This window comes from Corvus brachyrhynchos, unplaced genomic scaffold, assembly GCF_000691975.1.
Source record: "Corvus brachyrhynchos isolate BGI_N302 unplaced genomic scaffold, ASM69197v1 scaffold37, whole genome shotgun sequence".
NCBI classification, from domain to species: Eukaryota; Metazoa; Chordata; class Aves; order Passeriformes; family Corvidae; genus Corvus; species Corvus brachyrhynchos.
This window is the reverse complement of record NW_008239289.1, coordinates 1,850,683-1,874,463: the sequence shown is the minus strand read 5'-3', so window position 1 is coordinate 1,874,463 and position 23,781 is coordinate 1,850,683. Positions and strand designations below refer to the sequence as shown.

The window sequence follows — 23,781 nt, the reverse complement described above, 5'->3', positions numbered from 1 at the left end:
TCACCAAGTAAGTAAGTCTCAAGAAGAGCATAAGTAAATAGAAAACATGTTTTTACCAAAAAGAGCTATTGCAGGCAAACAAGAAATGTCGATGTAGCAAGAAGAAGAGAGATCTGAAAATTTTCCACTGTAAGCTTAAATTGTAACTTACTTACTCTTGTGATTGGAGAATAATGATGTAATATGGTAATAGTAGTAGCTGTGATAGGCTATAGGCAAATGTAAAGGTATGGTGTATGGTGCTGATGGTTGTTATGTGTTAAGATACTCTGCAAAGAAAAGTCTCTAATGCTTTGTAACTTGAACAGAAAGTGGCTTCAGGTATGCCTACAGCTGGAGCTGGCAGCTGTAGGGCTGGCTCTGGATATCCACTCCCTGAAATGCTGTAACTTCACCTATGCAATAAACAGCTTTCAAGAGAGCCGCCTGAAGTCCAGACATCCTTCATGAACCATTCTCCTATAGTTAAGATTCCTTCTGAAAGAAGAGGTAGATGATAACTCTGAAGAGAGAATTTTAAAGAAAGATGGATAAAGGGGCAAGGAGGGGAAGTGGGGAGGGGTGCACAAACAGAAACATTGTAACATGTTCTTAAATCAGTAAGTGTGGGTTTTCTTTCATCATCACAGATGAAATAAAAAGTCTATCCTATCTATAAATCTTGTTGTGCTTGCTGTGTTTTTCAACAAAACTAAAACTTCTATTAAAAAACAGCTCAGTGTTTTTACCACTACTTATCAGGAAGTTACTTTAGCTGACAATAGTTACTGATAAATACTGATTCTACTTCAAGAGGTAAGCTTAGCTGAAGGCTCAGCGTAGAATTCAAGTCAAACTTCATCTCTTCCTGAATTGCAATGAAATTTTACTTCAAATCTAGTGCCTCTTAGTTTGTAACATGCAACTGAAATGCTTACAAAAGGTGAGCTGAATGTTGTCTTGAGAAAGTACTTGTGCTAGTTAGATTCATTTATTTAGTGTTTTGGTAAGAACTGTTCTCTTCCCCACATCACCCTTGCCCTCCCATCTGACAGTAGACTTTTTGGATGTCATGGACTGTATTCTGAAAAAGATCTGCCTATTGAATGATGAGGGTATCTTAACTTTTTTTAACTCAAGGTCCCAGAAAGGCACACTTAAGTCGAATTGGTTTCTTTAGGGATCCTAATAGTCACTGTGAAAATAACTGTAAAAAAGTAGAAATTATTCTACAGAAACTAAAGGGTGCTCTCCACCCTTTTTTATCAGAGGGTCCTGTAACCTCCCTCTGCCAGGCTAAAGGTCAGAAGGAAACAATGAACAGAGACAAGTCCTTGCTTGGGACAACAGGCAAGACGCCTCCTTGCCCATCTCACCCTCCCTTTAGGTGCCTCCTCTGTACAATAGTTACGGATAAGGAAGTCGTGAAACAGTTGATAAGGATGAAGGTCCCTGTCCAGCGGAGGTGTTATCAAGCCCAGGAAGACCTACAGCTCATAACAAGATCAGTTCCATGAGTAAGAAAATAATGGTTGTAGTGGTAGATGGTTCCCTTCTCAGGGGAATGGAAGATCCAATATGCTGGAAGGATACTCCCCTCAAGGAAGTCTGCTGTGCTCTAGGGTCAGGGTTAAGGACATCACCAGGAAATTTCCTAGCCTGGTACAGTGCTCAGACTACTACCCACTGCTGATCCTCCATGAGACTGGTGATGAAGTCACAACATGTAGCCAGTCCAACGGCCATCAAGAGACTTCAAGGCCTTGGGACAACTGGTGAGGGAATCAAGGCCACACGATGTGTGCACTACCAGCACACATCCATGTGCAGGTAGTGACTGAAAGAAACAGATGGATCCAGTCTATTAACATGTGGCTCTGAGGCTCATGTCACTGCCAAATTTTTGGGTTGTTTGACAACGGGATGGCTAAGATAGCACTATGCTTGCTGGTATCAGATGGGATTGGAAGTATCACCTCTCCCAAAAGGAGAAGAGGGTCTTTGGTCAAGGGTTAGCAGGAATCCTTGATACAGCTTTAAGTAAGACATGATTGGGAGGAGGGAGGTATCATGTTATTTAATAGTGATAAGGTGTGGGATGACTTGCCATCCTGTTTTTATCAGTTAGGTGCCAGAGCCAGCAAGAGACACCCAGAGTCTGGAAAGGGATTGCAGGTCAGCAGGAGAACACCTGGAGGCCAGCACAAAGGGATTCCAGCCACTCCAGAGAGAAAGTAATTTTCACTGGGGGCCCAACTTAAATGCCTCTATGCTAACACATCCAGCACAGGGAAAAATGTAGAGAGACATATGCATGCCTGCAGGTCTATGATCTTACTGGCATCATGGTGGCAACTCCTATGACTGGACTGTTGGAATGGAAGGATACAGTCTCTTCAGGAAGGACAGGCATGGGGCATGAGGAAGAGGTGTCAACCTCTCTGTCAGTGACCATTTGGAGTGCATGGAACTCCACCTGGAATGGACAAGGAGCTAACTTAGAGCTTATGGGTGAGGATTAAAGGGATGGCAAGCCCAAGTAACTTTATAGTGGAGGCGTGCTACAGGCCACCTGAACAGGAAGACCAAGCCAATGAAGCCCTCCACAGAGAGGAAAAGCTTCACATTCACAAGCCCTGGTCCTCATGGGGGATTCTAACCACTGCGACAGCCATGTGGAGAACCAGGCATAAGCACCTTAAGTAAGTTTTGCCTCCAGCATTCTGTTGCAACAGGAAAGTTTTGATTGGATTGAGAGGGTCCTGCAGAGGTGGGGCAGTCAGTGTTGTTCTGAGCCAACTTCCTTTTCAGTCATTAAGCCTGCAATTCTGTCTGCCTTGAGACTTATGCTTAGTGCACCTGCATCAAGAGAACAGTCAAGTCCCAGACAGCTCACTGAAAGGGGCTCCAGGACACCACAGTCCCCTAACTCTCTCTGACTCATTCCCTGGAGGGCTCTAAAGACTGACTGTGCACATGTGAACAATACAGCATGAATGGCACCCAAAAAATCTATTTTACATGAGAGACATATACCAGGTAAATTATAAAAGGAAGTGGATTGGTCCCCAGTGTGCTCTCTCCCTCTGTCGACCCCAGATCCAGACCATCCACAGCAGTAGGACCAACGCAGGATCTAATGACTGACCTTTCTCTTTCTCTCTTTTCCATCTATTCTCTCCTGTTTTATCCCAGCAATCATATTTGACCACTTAACTCAATACCTGAAGTTTATTGTGAGATTTGGGAGCTAGTTTAAAAGTTCGTTGTAGAAGTTTGAGAGCTTGTTAGCCAACATTTTTACAGCTAAAATAGTGGGCTAACTGCTGGAGTTAAGGCTACTGTATAAATCAGTAAGAGCTCCCTGACAGGTGGACTTTGTTGAGACAGACAAGAATTTACAAGAATCATCACACCCACTTCCAGGTTGTGACAGCCTGCTGGAGGGACGGGACAGCAGAGCACATGTATTCCAGGAGGTTCATTGATGACAATTTCCCTCTCCAACTGATAAAGGAGCCAAAGAGGAGAGGTGCTAGGCTGGACCTTGTTCTCAGCAACAAGGAGCTGGTAGGGAAGGTGGTACCCAAGGGCAGGCTGGGCTGCAGTGACCATGAAACAGTAGAGACTGAGATCCTCGGGGCAACGAGGAGAGTGAGAAACAAGGACTTCAGAAGAGCTGAAGTTGGCCTCTTAGAGATCTCCTTGGTAGAATACCATGGGACAGAGCCCTGAGTGTAGAGGACTAGATGATATTCAAGGATTGTTTCCTCGAGGCTCAAGAATAATGCATCCCAACAAAGAGAAAATTAGAAAAGAATGTCAGAGGCCTGGATGGATGAACAAGGAGCACCCGGACAAATTTAAAACACAAACAGGTAGCTTACAGAGCACAGGAACAGGGAAAGGTAGCCTGGGAGAAACACAGAGAAATTGTCCAAACAGCCAAGGAAATGGAATTGTTGTTGTTATTATTAGTATAATGAGGGAGAGAAAGAGAGAGAGGAGTAAAACCCAAGAGAAACAAATGATGCACAGTGCCCAGTGGCTCAGCACCCACTGACTGATGCTCAGGCTGTTCCCTTCACTGGCAAGTGCTCCAGCCACACTACCCAAGTTGCAGAAGGTGAAAGCAGGAAGATGGCGAGGAAAGCTAAAACACTGACAGAAGTAAATCTGGCCAAGAACATCAAGAGTAACAAAAATCTTCTCTAGGTACATTAGCAGTAAAAGACTAGGGAAAACGTGGCTCTTTTCGGAAGGGATATGGAAGACCTGGTTACGCTGAGGTACTCCATGACTTTTTTGCCTCAGTCTTCACCAGCAAGTGCTCAGCCACACTGCCCAAGTCGCAGAAGTTGAGAGCAGGGATTGGGAAAATGAAGAACTGCCATCTGCAGGAGAAGATCAGGTTTGAGAATATCTAAGGAATGTGAAGGTGCACCAAGTCCAGTAAACTGACACAGAAGAGCAATAAAAAGCAGATTAATTTCATCTTTTGTTCTGCTATCCCCACTTCATCTAAGCTAGAAGTCTTCAACATCATCCATCTCTTCTCTCCTCCCTCCACCTCGCTCTGCAGTTGTTTACTAATTTTAGCGCAGTGCTGGTATATATTCCCAGAGCTTGAGCTCACTCAAATGTTCTCAAGATGGGCAATAATCTTGATTTTTAGGTAATGATTAACTGCAAACACACTGAAACAAGATGCTTAAACATTTTTTTAATTCATTTATTAACTGTGCACAAGAGAAGTATCTACCAATAGAAACTCAAAAGCTATACAGTATTTTTTTACTTGGTGGTTAAACATAATTAGAGTATCACATGACTATGAATGAAAGTAATTTCTCCAATTACAAATCAGAATACGTGTTAAAATCTCAGTGGAACAAGCCAAATAGCCATAGAAGCAATTACAGAGCACAAGGCCATGGCTCTTTAATTTGCACAATGACAAAAGTAATTTACAGTTAACCTGTGAATATTGAGATAATGTTATAATGCAAGTTTCTGTACAGTTAAATGTAAAGAGACAACCAGAACAATAATTCTAGTATATTTTAACTGAAGTTGCTTAAGCATTTTTTCTCAGATAGTTACCAAAGATCCTGGAAGATTCTACACCAAGTCCAAGTCCTATGACTTTTTTTTCCTATTTTTTTTGTGGTTTTTTTGGTTTTGTTTTTGGGTTTTTTTGGGTTTTGTGGGGTTTTTTTTTGTTTTTTTTTTTGTGGGGATTTTTTTTTGGTTGGTTTTTTGGGGTTTTTTTGTTTGTTTGTTTTTTCATTACTTACAATTTCACTCTATTGTAATGTGTAAATCTCTAGAAATGAGCTGTCTCTGTTGTATATATTGTATACAAATTAAAGCAAAATATGGTAGATTACTCAAGTGGTATAAGTCTTCCAGCATTTTGCTAGTCAAGAAAAAAAAAAACATGCCAAAATCACCATAAGCAGTATTGGTACCCACAGCTTCAATTAATTTGTTTCCCTTTTATTTTGTAATCTACATAAATTACTACTGAAGGATACTGTTTAAGTAGTAAATAAATTGGCCATTTGTAGGTCAGACAAAACTTGTTCAATCAACTGTGAAAGCTGATATTGTTTCCAAAAAATCACAAATAATGCAGAACAAAAGAACTGATGCACTCAAAGTGAAAATGCATTGATTCCCACTGTCTGAGGAAAACTACTGCACTCCTCCTTCAAATGCATCAGACTGGTTTTAGTCATAACAAGACAATCCCAAGAGTCAGAATGAAATAAAGCAATTTGAAAGATTTAAGAGCTGTTATCAAAAATAAATTACATTTTTTCAAGTTAAAAGAAACACTGCTATGAAGGCTGAGAGCCAAGCAGCCTTTCAATAGCTGCATTGATGTCTCCTCCTGTTGCTATTAGTGCTTGTAAATTTGCTTCACGGTTCAGAAAGCCCATTGCGCTCAGCTGTTCCAGTTGCTGCTGAAATCGAACTTCTGGGTTTTGTAACTGCTAAGAACAAAATTTCAAGCTATAAAAGCATAATACATACTTAGCAAAATACAGGATTTAAACGTAAGTGGGTTTCGCATCACTCTGTCTTTTCCAATTTTTGACTACATCTTGTTCAAGTTCCAAAAAATATATTCAGACAAATTCAATTAACAATTGAAGCATTTTTTTTAACAAGTCAGCACCGTCAAATTATCTACACTTATATAACACTCCTGAACTCCAGGGAAAAGTGATTGTTTGATAGAGGAGGATTCAAATTAAATTGGGTACATGTATGTCCCATGAACAGTTTCTCAAAGATATGCATAGGTGTTTTTTTAAAACAAAATAGAGCTCAACCAAGCAATGTGGAACAGCAAAGATTATGTTGTTGTCAACAATATTGAACATCACAGGCTTTATTTTCCCTCGACATAAAGATCACATCTTTTGTAACACTCCCAAGTATTTGTTGACTGAAATTACCAAAATCCTAATTGTTAGAAAGTTTGAGTCTAAGGAAAACTGTTAGCTGTGCTTTATAGCAAGATTCTGTTTACACAAACTCATGGCAAAGTTCTGCATTGTCTCAATGGTATGACCTTCAGAGGCATGTTTTGAATCAGAACTATTACAGGAAAATTATATTCTCCAAAGTAACATCTTAAAATCAATGACTCAGTTTAGATTAGTACACAAAACTTTTGCCACTACTGCTAATTTTCCTTTTGTTTTAATTCAGCAGTTTCATACATCAAGAAATTACCACCCAGATTTAAAATTTGTATATGGTTCCATACCAATGAAACAAAACAGAATGTTGACTCAGAAGGGTAAGATTTGGAAGCCTAAGTGAAAATACTGTAGCAAACCAGATTCTTATGTAACATCCACCACTGCTTTCTCATTATTACAAAACAAGAGAAAAAAGTCTGTCACAGCAGCAAAGCAGAATTAACTCAGCCCATGGTAAGAGAGGAGGAAAAAGCAGGACTGCCCTTTCCATGAGCAGTCTGACATTACACTGGGTATGCACCATGTGTGAAGGTGCCGTTTCACAGAGCACTCCAGAAAGCTAACAGCATGGCTCCTTTAAAGCCAGTCTTGCTCACCACTCTATGAGTACCGGCAAAGTTGCTACTGGAGCTCTCTGGAAACCCTTAATCCCACTATGGTAACAAAACGCACTGCAGTCTGGACCTGCAGGATGTCAGGGAAGCCATACAAAAAATTCTGGCTCCAAATAGGCAATGTGGCTACTCTGAAGAAGGGGGACAGAGGCTTATTTATTGCTAAAGAATAACAGTCATCAATACAGGCAAAGAGCACAGAGGTAACAGTATTCAATATGTTTAAGCTTTACTCTTGCCTGAACCCACACTACAGTTGTCAGTCAATCTTATCATCTCAGTCTGCCTCTATCTTTACCAGCATTTCAGAACTCAATGGGATGAAGATGAGTATATAAAAATCAACTATTCAGAGGACACTTTTACTCAAACTGCATGTTTTTTCAGCATGTACTTGCACAGCTGCAATAGCACTTTTAAGCCTCCTCTACTGACCTTTGACCAGAAGCATCCAGTGGGCTGTCCCCTCAACTATCTGCCTCTTTCCAGTGCTTTACAATTAAAAATAAAGTAAAAAGTAAAAAAACTAGAATCAGCAGTTCCTGAAGCTGGACTTGTATTTTCATTGGAAACAGAACTAGGTACAGTGGATGCTGTAGGAGCTCCACTACTTCCCACTCCACCCAAACCAGGATTAAATCTGTATAAATTACAGGAAGAGAAATACACCACTTGAATAATAAATACCAGTTTGTCTCTTTTCATTAATTAGTACATACAAATTCTGTCAAAGAGAGAATAACAATTTGAGTAAAGTACTAAGACAAAGACCAGAGTTATCACTGGTTAGGATTGCACAGCAGACAAAAATGTGACAGATGCTAAACCAACTTTAATTAAACCAAAAAAGGCAAGAGGACAAATCTTTAATAAAGACTGTATAAATTTCCAAATCTAAAAAGAATGAATAACATAAGGAAAGACTTCCTGTCTAAATTTGTAAGATCAATTCTTACCCTGGTATAAGCCCTGGTGCTTCTGTTGCTAATGTCTGCAAGCCCTGCTGAATCTGTAGCAGAGCCTGCATCGCTCTGGGGTTTGACATAGCTGATAACGTGTCAGGATTCTGCATCTAAGAAAAGGAAAGAAACTCTTCATTATATGTAGATGTTCCAAGGTAATTTTCATTGCTAGATGTCTTACAGAATCTGACATAATTTCAGAACTTGGCTTTCGATTTTGTAGTTGAAAATTACAGGAAATCCTTCAGTTATTTTTTCTTCTGTGAGAAAACTTCCATAGAAGGTAATCAATGAACACTCTAGATGTAGAAAAAGCCTTCCAAATGAGAATTATACAAGAAGTATTTTTCATTACAGATCTCAATTTTCCAAGGCCACAAGACTGTATTAGTACATTATTCTAGAATTAGTCTCCTATATCATACTACTGGTAAGCAACAACATTGAACATGAGGAAATTTGACCAATAAATGCCAAAGAAAAAGAAGTAAGTTCCTTTTTCCTAGCTAATTTCAGATCACAGCAATTTGATTCTGACTATTCGTACATATCTTCTCATCTGTAGTGCCCTTACATCCTGAAATGTAAAAGAACGCACTGCAAAATATACCAGCAAACAAATGTATAATATTCAAGGGTTCTCAGTCTACCGTGACTTCGATTACAAACTGGCTTTCACATCCAGAAATAATTTAGAAGACAAATCCTTTTCACTTCTGAAATGAAACATCCAAAAACCTTATTTTAGACACAAACTCAAAACTAGCGGCTTATGCTCACCTTTGCACAGAGGTGGCAACAGGTAAGTGAAAAGTAATGTTTCAGTTACAAATAGCACAGTTTTGGTAATCAGACCTACTTCAAATAGCAGATAGGCTTACTAATCTTAGCAGCTTTCCCCTGGCAACTATACCGGATTACTTTTGCTGAAAGACCACATTTGATTCATGTAGAAATCACAGATTAAGGTGAAATCTCCTCTGGTGCAGAGCAGAACTGCAGAATAGGAGAACAACTCTGATCTGGAGTATGGGCGCCTAAAAAGACTTCAGAAGAGCAAGTTAATATTCTCCATTCATCTCTTGGACTTTTATCTTCATGACAGCTAGAAGTCAAAGAATAACTAAATGTATAGTAGATGGAAACGATTACTACAGTTTTGAAGAGGTAAACATTTTGAGGTGTCCAAAGAAAGCTGCTGCAACCACTTTATGAAAATATTTAAATCATGACTTACTGTCTGATATTGGAAGCTGTCTTACATAAATGGTGGCCCAACAATTCTTAGAGCCCTTAGGTGACCTGGATCTCATCTGTTAACTTTATTAATTCCAGTAGCAGCCATTCTTCCCTAGTTCTGCTGGGCAGGCAATTGCCCTTAATTGCAAAAGATGCCTTCCATTATGCAGATTCCATGGTTTCTATCTCCCAATCCCACAATATAAACACCAGTAGATAAGCAAGAAAACACAAGCTGAAATATTACCAACACTGAGAATACCCAGATATTTCTCCACTTCACACCTCAACTGCTAATGCTGTTAATCATCTAACTTTACACAGTGAATACAACAAAGAACTATTTGTGCAGATAAACTCCAAAGCGATAGTAACATGAGATACCCAAAGGAAACAGAAATGATTCCTACTGCGCCTTCATTTATGTTTTGAAATCTGGGAGTAATTAATGTGGTACTAGTTCCTCAGATACTACAGAGTCATTATAAAGCAGGGGCAATACAAAACACCACAGCCATTCATGTGGTTCAAACAATATAAATAGTATCTTTTGAACACTGAACTTGCTACTATAATTCATGTATGTGCTCATTATTTTACTCATAAAAACTCCTGTATGCAGTCAGATCTTGGCAATGCATATTTACACTGATTTGCAAGGACTGCCTAATGACAGAACTCATGCAGTGGATTAGGCTTTCAATTCCTAAAAAAATCTTGCTTGCTACTATTTAGGGAACACAGTACTACTACACACTGTGGCAACTAATACCAAGCAGATACCTGGGCTGCAAACACAAAGCTGGTATGAGTGGAAGACAATGGTAGAGCAGTCGTTACAGGAAAGACTTCAGAACCCACTTCTTTTAAATTAGCTAATGACTTGGGTCTTTCAAGGCATGCTGTAGGACCTTTTTTCCAAATATTTAAGGCAGGTTTGAAGAGGCATGAGAAAAGCATAGTGAAATGTTAACTAGTAGTGTGAAAAGTACTATTCTTTTTAATTTGTGAAACAAAACTTGTCACAAACAGGCATTTTCTGGCTGGTGCACAGTAAGAGCATTTATTCTAAGCAAAGAAGCAACAACAAATCTTAGCGGTTGTGCTATTCATAGACAACAGTCAGGCTTAACTTTTGAAAGAGATGGAGACATTAAGCAAGAATATTATCAAGGGACAATCTAACTTAATACCTAAAGCTAATGAGAGTATATTACATAATATAGCTATTAGCCAAATCAAAGACAGGCACCAGTTTACTAAAAATATTGCTCATTGACTTGAAGACCTTTATTAAGAGCTAGTATCTCATCTTACTTGCTGAAGGAAAGTTGGAAGTTGTTGTCTCATTTGTTCCTGAAGTTGAGGATTTCCAACAAATAAAGGATTATTCAACATCATCTATAGGACAAAAATATTTAACTTCAAAGATCAAGCAGTAAAAACTACTGGAGGTTTTAAAACAACTACTGATAATACAGCAATAGTCTATGAAAATTATCTCACAGAGTAATAATCATCTACTACTTCGGCCAAAACTTTCTGGGGGTGTTTGTCTTTTTCTTTTTTTTCAGTTTGTTTTGCTTTTGCTTGGTTGGGGTTTTTTATCTTGTAAATGAATGAATTTCCAGATACAAATGAGGTAGTCTTGCCAAGTGTTACAAGAAAGTCCTTTTCTGTTCAGCCTCCACTACAAATCTAAGTAACAGCTTTGCTGTAAATATCACCTGAAGTCAAGGATTTCCAAGTGAGTATTTAACACAGAAAAGATAGTATTTTTTCAATCTCAGTTCAAAATTTGGCTTTCAATATTACCGCTTTAAATAAAATTTGAAAGCACTTCTACAACACCATTCATAAAACAGCATCTCCATTTCTACAGTGAGCACAGGTTACAAACAAGAAGTTAAAACCAGAGTCATATCTAGATACAGCACTAAGTCTCCTCCCTTCACTTCTCCCAGACTAGTGGGGGTATTTATTTACTGTTAGCTCTACCTTAATTTATAATCAAAGCATTTGTTTTTGTCTAACTGTTTCTTATGCTGGATCACAAGTTTAGGGCTGTACAAAAGATACACAACCCTACAGGTTATTTTAGAAGCATGTCAGGCATGATATCCAACTACAAATTGAAGAAACTCACTGCAACAAATTGTTAAATGTAAGCAGGTAATAATTTCAGTGAGTTAGGAATTAACATTAAAAACTGGCCCATTCTTGGGTTTTATCTTTTTTTACTTTAATACACACAATATATTACTATACCAAATGCAATTTACCTGTACTGCAAGATCAGGATTCTGGCTTAATGACTGCATCATGCTTCTCATGTAGGGTGCAGACAACATATTCTGCATAAGTTGTGGGTTTTCTGTTATCTGCTGTAATAAGCTCTGCATTCCTGGTGTGTTGAACATACCAGCTTAAAGAAAAGTTAAAGGGCACTTTAGTAAATATCCTGACTACCATAAGAGAAAGTAGACTATCTAAACCCAGAATATAGCCACTTGGTTTTCATGAGTTTAAGACACTGAAATATACCTCAGTGTGGTTCTGCTTACACAGACACATCTACCCTGTAAGTTAAGACAGACATTGTATCCAACACATACTCCCATCCAAGTACCCACATTATTAGCTGTTTTCCCATTTGCCTTAGAACAGAAAAAATACTACAATTCATCTACAGATTCATTACCTTTGTTATTTTAAGGCAGTATACAAGTATTATTATCACTCCGATTATTCATATTTTTTAATTTTTCCTATTTTTCTACAGAGGACTTCGATAATAGTAAAACATTCTACAAAAGTAAACAGCAATAAAAACTGAATCAAAAGCTCTCTACCTAATGAAAGAATCCTTTCAGCAAGGTTCCAAGTATGTGCAAATATATACAGTTGCAGTAACAAACATACCTCCAAGTCCAGGTCCCAAATTTGGTCCAGTTGAGCTCTGTCCCGTAGTGCCAGAAGTGCTATTTTCAGCATTAGTGCTGCTACTGCCCTCGCCACTAGGGCCGGTATTTCTTGTGGAAGTCTGTGAGCTGGACTGAGGAGCCCATGGATTTGGTAGAGGATCTCTATTTTCTGTACGAGACAGCTGATTGTCCCCTCCTGCTGATGCATTGCTTACTAAAGAAGCAAATGGGTTACCTCCAAACTACAGAGAAAGGAGAGGAAACACACATCATCTACAAATTTCTAAATGATATATGCAAATAAAGGTTTATGGCTCTTAATCAGTTATACTCACCATTCTACAGTAATTAAATACAAATATTGCAAAAAGACACCAACACAGAGATACTAGGACCCCCCCAAAAAATTAAATCACGTTTCTTTTTGAAAGTAGTGCTGCTACTACATTGTATTTTGATCGCAGTAATTCTGACTCTAAAGTTTTCTATTCTTCTCACCTTCAGTTAAAAGTTACTAAACACACACTTAGAAGGATTTTACTGGACCTCCAAATCTTAGGGCAATGAACTAAAGGAATTAAAAATTAAGTAATAAACAAATGTATTAACTTTAAAATAGCTTCTCATCACACAAAGTGATAGCGGTATTTCTTCAGGCTCAGAATAACATAGGATTTTTAAAGCTCTTTGCTCTCAAGAGTAAAAGGTTGCATAGCAAATTCAAGTTTCAAGGAGTGTTTTCTCAAGTAAACATCTGGAAATTTATTTAAATTCTTTTATTTCAGAAAGTAAGTATTTACTTTCCATGCCATTTGTAATCTTTTCTCACCTGCTCCTGTGCTGCATTCAATATTGGCTCCTGAATGTCTGTGTACATACGCCGCAAGGCATTGTATCCCCCTGGTATACTTTCAAGGTTGCTCAAGGCTCGGTCCTGGTTTCGCATCATTTCCTGCATCATTGCAGGGTTTCTAGCAAGTTCTAGTGTCTAGAGAAGTGGAACGTTTAATCTGTATTAATAAGAAATCCATTCTAAAGTGAAAACGTCAGCATTTGGCAGTATCTCAGTCATCCCTGTCTAACCCAGTTAAAAATTATGATTAAAGCTGAATCAACCTGTCAGCTTAGCATGAGTCAACACAATTTGGTATTTAGCCAGCATTCTACCACAACTGATTGGGTCAGGAAGACTGGGTAAATAGAAGAAAACCTCTGAACAAGCTATTATTTTCTTTCTTCATCTTTTCCACACAACATACTCTTACCATTTCTAACATTACTACAGCCAGCAGACCATAGTATGAAATTTAAAATAAATACATACAATTTCAAAAGCACCTATTAATCTCTTCGGGTTTTAATACATTTTGCCACACAACGTATCTTATTTATCTTTTAATTTTAAAAACATTTAGAAGTACCCACAGTGAGACACAATGAAAATATGTAGTATCTTGGAGAATTACCACTTATGGTAGAATTGCTGGTTAGACAACACGTTTCAAGGGCAGACAGGCACATCCAATTCTAGTCTCAGAAGACATGACTACACAGTATTCATTGACTTTCAAAACCATGCTGCAGATTTTCTGAATTATCAGTCTATTTTGGACATTAACAACTAGAAATGTACACCCTGGTTGTCTATGGCAACATTTTATGGATTTTGAATAAGACTAAATACTTCAAGAATGTTTACACGCTCCACTAAGCATGTCCAATTTCTGCTCTGTTGTTTACAGTAACAGCAGAATCACAAGTCATGAACTAATAGATCTTTCTACATACCTGTCTCATTATATCTGGATTATTCAGCATGTGACTGATTTCTGGATTTCTCTGTACCAGTTGCTGCATTTGAGGGTTAGCCATAATTAACTGTCTCATCAGGTCAGGATTTGAAAGCATGCTCTGAACAAATGGATTTTCCATTATCCGAACCATCATTTCTGGGTTGGACATAAGTTGTCGTTGCATCTGACTTTGCAACTCTGAGAAGTTTGATGCATTTAAGCCCAGGCTACTCAGGCCTGCCAAACCTCCAAGGCCACCTTTAAGAGAATGAAAAAAATGTGAGTGACTTTACTTCCAGCCACATCCAGATTCTTTCTAAATACAAAATACTTGAGCATATCTCATACTTCAAAATAACAAAAAAGAATGGAAAGTCCCATCTTTGCAAGGCTGTTAAGAGCTTGCTTCCTTAAATAACAAGATACATAACTAAAAATCCAACAAACTTTATTCTTAAATAAAATTTGTTATAATTCTAACAATTTTTCTTCTTGTTTTCCAAAGCCAAGATACAAGAGATGTTTGAGTTTGGGGGCTTTAGGTCCATGTCCTACCCACTCCAGCAACACTTAACACTTGCATTTGTAATAATCATTTATCTGTCTCCTCTTGGTTAGACTATAATCAAGAGAGAACTCCAATATGAGTTATATTCCCCATTCTAATTAAAAGCAGAGTTTCTCTTGGTAGTAGTACACCAAGAGCTAATTATGTTTCGAATTCTTGTGCTTTGCCAAATCCAAATAAAAAATTTCAGAAGGTATTAGACAGACCGAAGAACCATTTAAACCTAAGAAATCATCTACTTACTATAACTGGCTTTTCCAATTCTATCTCTTCCCCCCTCCCAAATGCAAAAAAAAAGGACTAATAAGAATGAAACAAAACCCCACCACAACTATGAAAATAGGTTATAATTTTTAAGTCAATAGACTGCAGTCTCTTCATTCATGAAAGCAAAGACTCATAATACTATCAGATTTGAAACCTGAGAAATACTTAATTGTAAGATTAGCAGCAACTTTGTTGCTTTTACTGCAGATCTTGGCTTCATGTTACAGGTCCAACTTCTGTGATTCATCTATATTCAATTACAGGAACTCAGATACACTTTTATAAGAAGCACAAGGACACTGGAAGGAATTTCATTATTTGTACCAAAATACAACATCAGTAGCACCTTACCACTGAAGGTGAAACAGTACAAACCTGAAGTGGGTGGTGAAACACTGGCACAGTTTATCCAGGGAGGTGATGGAGGCCCCACCTCTGGAAACATTCAAAGTCAGGTTGGATGGGGCTCTGAGCAGCCTAATCTAGTTAAAGATGTCCCAGGCAATTGCAGAGAGGTTGGACTAGATCACCTTTAAAGGTATCCCTTCTAACCCAAACTGTTTTTTGATTCTATATAAAACTAACAAAACAACTTTCCTCTGGTAACTGAGTAATCAGAAACCTATCTGTAGTAAGTTTTTTGGCTGGTGTTTTTGTTTGGGTTTTGTTTTTAAAGTTCTGTTTACATTGTAATAAAGCTTTGGGGACAATTACCTGAATCCAAGAGAAGATACCCACCATGCTACCTAACAAATATTCTTACCCAAGCCAAAAGGGTTACTATTTGTTGAAGCTGGTGTTGAGGTACTACTGCTTGATGTTGATGTAGTAGCAGTACTCCCAGTGGTGTTTGCCTGTTGAGCTGTGTGGTCTTGCGATCTAAAAAAGCAATTTTAAAACTTTATAGAGTGTAACAAGTTATTTTAAGTAGTATCATTAAATGTAGGAACAGTATTATACTTGAGAATCTTAAAATACATTTTGATTCTTGGTCAAAACCCAGTTATCTCCAGATGGCTTCCTATAATAAATCTTTCTCAGATCCCTGTCATATCACTGGAGTTTCAAATAGTAAAAAAACATATGGGTATCACTCCAGCCATTACCACCTTCTCATCCTACCCCATGATGCCTGCCAATTAATTGTTTTCTCTGTCCTTATCTTGCTTTAAGGATGCATGCCTTATTTCACTATACTCACATACTACTGGTAACATGCCCATGCCTTGAAGAAATAAAGCCTAACGAATTTAATGCGAAATTTATTTCATGCCACATCTCTACTAGGATGCTTTACTGAACGTGAAATTCAGTTAATGTCACGTTTTATTAGAAGACAAATATCAGACTCTCAATAACCTTTAAGACTTCAAGAACAGGGTGATAATGAAATTACATGAAGCTAAAGCCAGCAAAATTTAGCACAGGCACTAAAGCATGCCCTGCTTGTAAAATCACCACACCCTTCTACTGCAGGCAGAAACACAGATGTTGCCATGTAGTAAAAGAGATCAAGGAACTGAGCTTGAACAGAGCTAACATGGCCTCTCTGTTCTAAAGAAAAGAGACTACTTAGAAATCCAAATCAGTTCTCCACTGTGGTTCAACAATCAATAAATGCCTGTATTTGCAGTACTACAGAATAAAATAACTTTTAAAACTAAGAATTCAGACTTCACGAAAAGATTTGAGAATTTGACAGTACACTAGACTTCATACTTCAGTTCGCCTTGGAGAACCTTTCCCCCGTAACAAAACTCTGCACTTGCCCCACTCAAGCAAACACCAGAAAAAAAACCCCAACCATACAAAAAAAAATCAGAAAGATGCCTTAAATGCAGCGATTTTCCTGAGGTTTCTAAGAGTTCTTTAACTTCATTAACAGCAACTGCAAACTTTGAACACAAGATGACTATAATTAGCCAAGCAGCTGTAACTCGAATGAGGAAGATTATAGACTGTATACTGATTGTGACTCTCCCACTGGAGATATTTGATTTTCTTTCATCTAGAAAATACACACATCTTTCCTCCGTAAGCAAACGAAAAATAACAAGCATATAATCTTATTTGTATTTTCAACTGAGAAACTATTTTGAGAAGCAACTATGTTGCTTCATGTAATAAACATGAAAGGTTCTGCAAAGTGTAACAGAAAAGTAGATGACACTGAAACTTGCAGTTCAGCTTGCAGCTCCCATGGAAATTGGATATTCTCTGAAGATAATGGTTGGTGTGAGTGTCAACCCTGTTAGCCTCCAGTCTTTCAGTGATATTCCTGTCAAGTGCACATCATCTTTTATACCCATTTTGCCATTGCGTTTCTGCCCAGCACTTGTGAACAAACGATACGTGTCAACCTAGAACTCTATTCAGAAATTCAATGTGTCTTCACTGCCCATGGCTAATCACTCACTGCTACTCTGACATCGGTTACAAGATTTCACTGAAAGTCTGTAGCATTCAGAAAATATAGCACAGTAAAAAAAGTGATCTTTTTTTAACAACGATTGGCTAGGGTATATGAAGACTCCTATTTTGAAGTTACACATCTAACATAGCTTAGAAGGGATTCTTCAGATCTTCATCTTCAGATCCAGTTTTGAAAAATAACTTTTATTTATTCAGATACATAGCAGCAACAGTAACAGCAACAGTCAACATAAAAGTAAATGGCATAGCGTAAAGTAGTTTTGAATGAGTCGATCTTGATACTCATGGCCAAAAATCAGCACTTGCCAGACACTGGCAGGGTCTAAATCTTGTCTTTTGGGACAAGCATAAAATATAGATATTTTAGCAAGAATACTACTGAGATATTTCAGGACAATACTATCCTTTCTCAGAGGTGATTCTCATTATGCTGGCAATTCTCTCTAGCAGGTTTTAGCATGTTTTTAGTCTATTCAAGCAAAGCTAGTGGGTGAAAACTTTAATATATACTTTGAGGACAGCACAGGTACATGCAAAGGATCTGTAGTTTTTCATTCATACTTTGTTTTCTCAGATATGATTAAAACATTCTGCAGATAATAGAAACATACTCTTCTAAAATGATTCAAAAAAGGCAGGCCAGAGTGAAGACATGGAGTGCAATTCTGGTAAGACAGATGCAGGAACACCAAAAATTCCCCAAAAGCCACAAATGTGGCATTTGTGCTCCTGGGGGTTCCTCTGTCCAGAGGCAAAGTGCAAGAAGGTCCAAGAGGCTGGCAATGGTATTTCAGTATGTACAGCTATAGTACGTCCAAACCATTAACTCTCTGAAGACTCTGCAAGTCAAAAGCATCCTGCTAACACTACTCAGAAAGCCTCTCTGCCACACTCAAGACTGCATGCAAAAAAAGCAATAAAAAAATAGCAACAGCAGAATACTCACTCAGATGCACAGAATTGCAGTATTACCTAATACTGTATTCAAGACTGGCATGGCTTGTATCAGCCTAAATTTCAGGTGGAGGAGGCACAGGGCAGGAAAGAGAGACCTCTGACAGTACAAACATGTATTTTGACTCCAGGACAGAGAACACAATCCTTTCAGGGCATTAATATGGAACAGAAGATATCAATTTCAAAAGGTAGCTACATTTAATGCTAACGCTACTAATTTCAACAAGAATTTATATTTAATGCTAATGTTACTAGCTAGCCTTTGTGTCTTGGTAAGGCCTTGAAAGGGAAGGCCTATTTCTGTTCTCTCCTACACTCCATGCTCTTCAACATCTGACATTTTCACATCAGAGGAGATCCTCACCACAAACAAGAAAGACCTAAGTAGAACAGGAGCCAAAACCACTTTCAAGCTAAAATAATGAGCATGTTATTGACTAATAACAAACTGCATTCGAGGGATCTATTACTCTACTTGTTGGAAGGATTTTTGGGCACTTCACAGGAAGTGCACATGACATAGCTAACTGATACATCATTCTAATGCTTCTTCACCAAAGGAAAAAACAACAAAAACAACCCACACATTAAAATCCAAAGTCTGTTTAGGCAGATAAATTCATTACACCAAAGCAGTTCTCAAAAATTTTCTTTCCTTTTTTGACCAAAACAGAGAGTCTTTACTACTGCATTGGTAAAACAAGGAAAGAAAACTCACTGCAGAAAAAGAAGAGAAAGAAAAGATTCACTGCAAGTTTTCATGTGTGAAAAGAAAATCTGCATAACATATATTAATGGAGAGTAAGAGATGGTTATCTAACAACTATGAAGCCAAAACAGCTGGAACTAAAAAAAAAAAGTTAAATAACAAAAAACCAAACCAACAAACAAAAAAACCCAAACAACCAAAAAACCCCCCATGTATTTAGAAACATGAACCATATTAAAATACAGGATAAATGAAAAAAACACTCTAATTTTATAACTTCACTGCTATCCTGCACCAGCTGTAACTAAGGAACTGATTAAGGTGATTTAGTCAAATCTAGTTTGCCAGCAGAAAGCTATTAAAAATGCAGAGTACTTTTACTTCTCGAGAGGCAAACAGAAGACCAATCGTCATTAAGGTTACCTGTTTTGTGTTTTGATGACCAGGTGAACAGTGAGTCCATCATGAATTCCATGCTGAGTCAAAGTATCTTGATCTTTTAAAATTTTTCCAGCAAATATCAACACAAGCTGATCAGTGTGGGACTTGAAGCGCTTAGAGATTTCTTCTTTGAACTAAACAAAAAAAATTAATATACATTTATGTAATTAAATACTGAACTGTAATTTTTAGAAATCATTTAAGAACAATCTATTTTTTACATTTGCTATATTACCTCACTTGTACTGCATATTCTGTATTTCACAAACTAGAAATAGTTTTGTTTTCTTAACTTTTTTTTGTCCATAGGAAGACGGGAAATATTTCTTTGTCATACAAAAAAGGAAATCAGAAGAATTTCACATCTAGATCACTCGTTATGTAAGTCGTGACAACAAAAATCTGATTTCTCTTGACGACTATTGTGACTTCAATCAGGCATGCACCCATGACATAAATACATACTAGTATATATAGTACTTAAACACACCCATATGTATACACATGGTGAAGTATGCATATAATTATATACTAGCAAGTACACACATACAAATATGCACACCACTGAAGCCATCCACTGCTGAAGGAGTGATGACACAATGTCACGAAGAGGATAAATCTGTCTAGACTTTTGCTGGAACTACCTAACTAGAAGATAGTATCCTCTCTTCTTTGATATATTTTTGCTGCCTTCCTTCCATGTGTCAAAACCAGCATTCCTTTCCACACAGGCAAAAATTATACCTTAGGTGGCTCTGCTTTGTCATTCAATGCACAACATAGCTACATGAAATGCATTTGCAGCCCAGGACACAGTGAATAAACACATTTTTCATTTCACTAGGAAATCATTCCCTCATTAAAACACTTGAACATGGAAGTCCACTCTATGTCGTCTTGCTTTCTAATCAAAAATAACCAAGTTATGCTTTCAATGACTTCTAATTGCAATTTATTACTCTCTGGAAAAATGCTCTCATTGAAAGCAGAATATTTACAAAATTTAAAAAGAAAGATGTCCAAAAAAAATGGTAAGAAATGACTTGGTTATAAGAATGCCAGATAAATTTATTCAACAAGACTTGTCAGCAGGCTAAGTATTTTTAAAATCCCAGGTAGTTAGAAAGTCCTTCAGAAGTTCATTGTGTTTAAAACTTTAAAATTAAGTTGACCATAATACTTTAAAAAGCATCTCAAACATCTAACAGAATTCTCATTCCATACAGGAGAATAAAATATTAATCTTGCAACTAGTCATAAATAATTAGGCAGGACTAAAGAGTAAAATTCCAATGTATTATGCTTTGAAGGTGAGTTTCTGATTGAAAGGTTTTATAGCACAGGAAGAGAAAAATAAACACGGCTTAAAAAAAGAGAGAGTCCAAGAGACAAGAGTGATTAAATCTCTGTGTTTGTACAGGAGGTTGCCCTTGGTTAGTTAAAAGTCTGCTCACACAGAGCTAAGTTTTGGTTGTTGCAGAAATAACTTACAAGTCAGCCTTTATACTGGCAATATTTAGACTTAAAAGTATTCCAGAAAGTCACTCAGGCCACTCCTTCCCCAAGTGTGTTACTTACCTGAATTATTTCTCTCATGTTTATCTAGTCTGTTCTCTGAGTTCCTCAGCAACTTTTTTCCAAGAAACCTGTTCCAGTGTTTCACTACCAGATGCCTTCACTGTCCTTCCCACAATGGACAACACAGATTGTTCTCTTTTGAACAAGGGACTGCAGTAAGGCTGATCTTTCCTTGACGGTTCTTTTCTAATCCAAGCCTTCCCACCTCCCTTTGGATTTTCCAAGCCAATTACTCTGTTACATAAGTGTGGGGACCAATACTGGCCAAAATATTTCACACCAGCTCATCTACACTTAGTGGAAGATAAACCCCCCACCCTGCAAGCTATATTCCAATTTGTAAGAAAAAGTGAGAAATTAATGTGAGAAAACACTCATGTAAGAGTACTGACTTATTTAATAGCTATAAACTCTAGACATTTTGTAGAATCCCAGAAGAGGTTAATGTGTACACCTCAAACACTGATACCTGGATGGCCGTGTGGCCAACCAAAGTGTGTTGGTAATAAGAGACAAGAATTTTTGGTAATAACCAAGGATTTTTGGTAATAATATGCTGTGGGAGAGAACAAGACGTGGCTGGTGAAGGTGACCATACAGAAGTAGGGCAGTACTTTTCTGGGACAAACATCCTTGCTGTAGCTTGTGGAGATAAGTACAACACAGAACAGTGCAAGCACAGGAATGCAACCGAGAAGTGGGCATGGACTGTAGGGAGGGATGAAAACCACACAAGATCCCCAAAGCCCTCCAACCCATTTCCAGAAAGGTCTGAAAGAACAGACTGTGCAAGATAACTAATTTGCATAGAAAGTCAGAAAGTTATATCCAAGTCAGGGAATGCCCATCTAAAAAAAGTATCTTTACAAAGCCCAGTCACATGCACACCCCCAGGACCCTGAACTCCTCATCAGCTGGATTGATGCTGGAGCCAGGACTGGTGATCTCTTTTATTCTCTTTTTTTCCTTTTTTCCTTTCTTTCTTCCCTTCTCTCTCACCTCTTTATATAAAACCCACTGCCATGTGCTTATATAGTAGGACAGGGATTTAACATACCAATTTAACTTGCCAGGTGTGTAATCTAAAAATAAAATTTTCTGAGTTTTTGTGGACCCTCTGACTTTTGTCACTCTTTTCTGTGATGTCGCAGCCTGAAGGGGAAAGAAGCACCTATAAATCTTGAGCATGAAATGTCACACCTTGTTCTGCTGAACAACTGCTCAGGCAGTTGCTTCCTATCCTGTATTCTTATGCATAATTACTCTTATATGCAAAGTAATGCAAAACCAGCAGAAATACTTAGAATGCGGGACAAAGCTAATGCATCAGAATAAAGGACAACCATACTGTGACAAATGAAAGATTGTCATTTACCTAAACTCACTTATTACCATATTTTCCACAATATGCTGTGACAGTGAGATCCACAAGTTAATTCTCATCAGAAGGCTGACATGGTAGTATAAACAATATTCATGGAACCATAGAATATCTCAAGTTGGAATGGAACCATAAGGATCATCGAGTTCAACTCCCTGCTTTTCACAGGACTACCTGAAACTGAACCATATAACTGAGAGCATTGTCCGCAGGCTCCTTGAACTCTAACAGGCTTGGTGCCATGACCGCTCCGCAAAGGAGTCTATTCCAGTGACCACCCATCCTCCCAGTGAAGAATCCTTCCCTAAAGTCCAATCTGAACCTGATGCAGCTTCATTCCACTTCCTTGTCTCCAGTTGCTGCTCACCAGAGGGAGGAGACTGGCTGCTCTCCCTCTGCTGCCCCAGCTGGAGGAAGCTGTAGGCTGCCTCGCAAAAACAACACTACAGCAGGACATGAATGCAACCATCAGTGTACCAGGACCCACAAAATAACCTCTACAACAACATCTGTGAATGATCCAAATGCACACCAGACCTATTTCCAGTCACAATAATAAAACTATTGAGAATAATAAGCCAGTTTTGGCTGAGACATATTTACGTAAAAAGCCTAGTCAAGATGCAATGAAAGTGTTATGTCTCTTCCTCAGCTTCACTGTCATTCAATATGACATTGGGACCCCTGAAATGACAAAGTGTAAGCAGGACCAAGCCCTCTGATAATTCATTCAGAGAAGACCATCACATAAAACCTATATTACTATGGAAGACCGTTTACAAATGAGGCTGTTTGCGAAGTGTTAAGTGTTAACTGTCAAAAACACCTTAAATAACAGATTAGCTTCACACACTTTTTATTTTTTGCAGAGGAAGAGAATCATCTACACATACGGAAAACAGAATCCTAAAAACACTGTGGAAAAGGAAAGTAAAGATCATCTAGTTCCAACTCCTCTGCCAAGGTCAGGGACACCTCTCCCTACACCAGATTACTCAAAGCCAGTCTGGCTTTTTGAATGCTTCCAGTGATGGGGCATCCACAACTTCTCTGGGCAACCTGTTCCAGCATCCTCACATAAAGAATTTCTTCCTAATATGGAAGAGGGTAAAGTCATTACCCTTTTATCATCACTCCATGCCCTTGTAAAAAGTCTCTCACAATCTTTCATGTGGGCCTCTTTTGGCCACTGAAAGGTTGCTATGATGTCTCCCTGGAGCCTTCTCTTCTCCACGATGAACAGAAGTCTCCCAGCCTGTCTTTATAAGACATGAGCCCCAGCCCTCTGATCATCTTGGTGGCCTCCTCCTGACTCACTCCAACAGGTCCATGTCCTCCTGTGCTGGGGACCTCAGAGCTGGATGCAGCACTCCGGGTGGAGTCTCACCAGAACAGAAGAGAGAAACAGAATGTCCTCCCTCACCCTGCTGGCCATGATG

The 23,781-nt window shown here is 38.3% G+C and overlaps 1 protein-coding gene across 1 annotated transcript; it reads right to left on the bottom strand.

Annotated features, from left to right (window-relative positions):
• Nucleotides 1-4,682: 4,682 nt before the first annotated feature.
• UBQLN1 (ubiquilin 1) lies at nucleotides 4,683-22,585 on the bottom strand. Its single transcript, XM_008638436.2, has 12 exons — nucleotides 22,517-22,585; nucleotides 19,366-19,517; nucleotides 15,607-15,722; nucleotides 14,004-14,266; nucleotides 13,045-13,203; nucleotides 12,214-12,457; nucleotides 11,574-11,716; nucleotides 10,609-10,692; nucleotides 8,047-8,162; nucleotides 7,618-7,730; nucleotides 7,087-7,160; nucleotides 4,683-5,978 (listed from the first exon to the last, which is right to left on the bottom strand). Exons 1-12 carry the CDS (start codon nucleotides 22,583-22,585, stop codon nucleotides 5,823-5,825), a joined length of 1,689 nt encoding a protein of 562 aa, XP_008636658.1. The 3' UTR covers nucleotides 4,683-5,822.
• Between the last annotated feature and the right edge of the window lie 1,196 nt (nucleotides 22,586-23,781).

Coding starts and splice junctions, on each gene's coding strand:
- UBQLN1 (XM_008638436.2), bottom strand. CDS start 22,585: ATGGCACCAAGCCTGTTAGAGTTCAAGGAGCCTGCGGACAATGCTCTC. Junction 14,267..15,606: donor TAGTAACCCTTTTGGCTTGG/GTAAGAATATTT, acceptor ATTCTCTTAAAG/GTGGCCTTGGAGGTTTGGCA. Junction 12,458..13,044: donor TGAATGCAGCACAGGAGCAG/GTGAGAAAAGAT, acceptor CTTTCTCTGTAG/TTTGGAGGTAACCCATTTGC.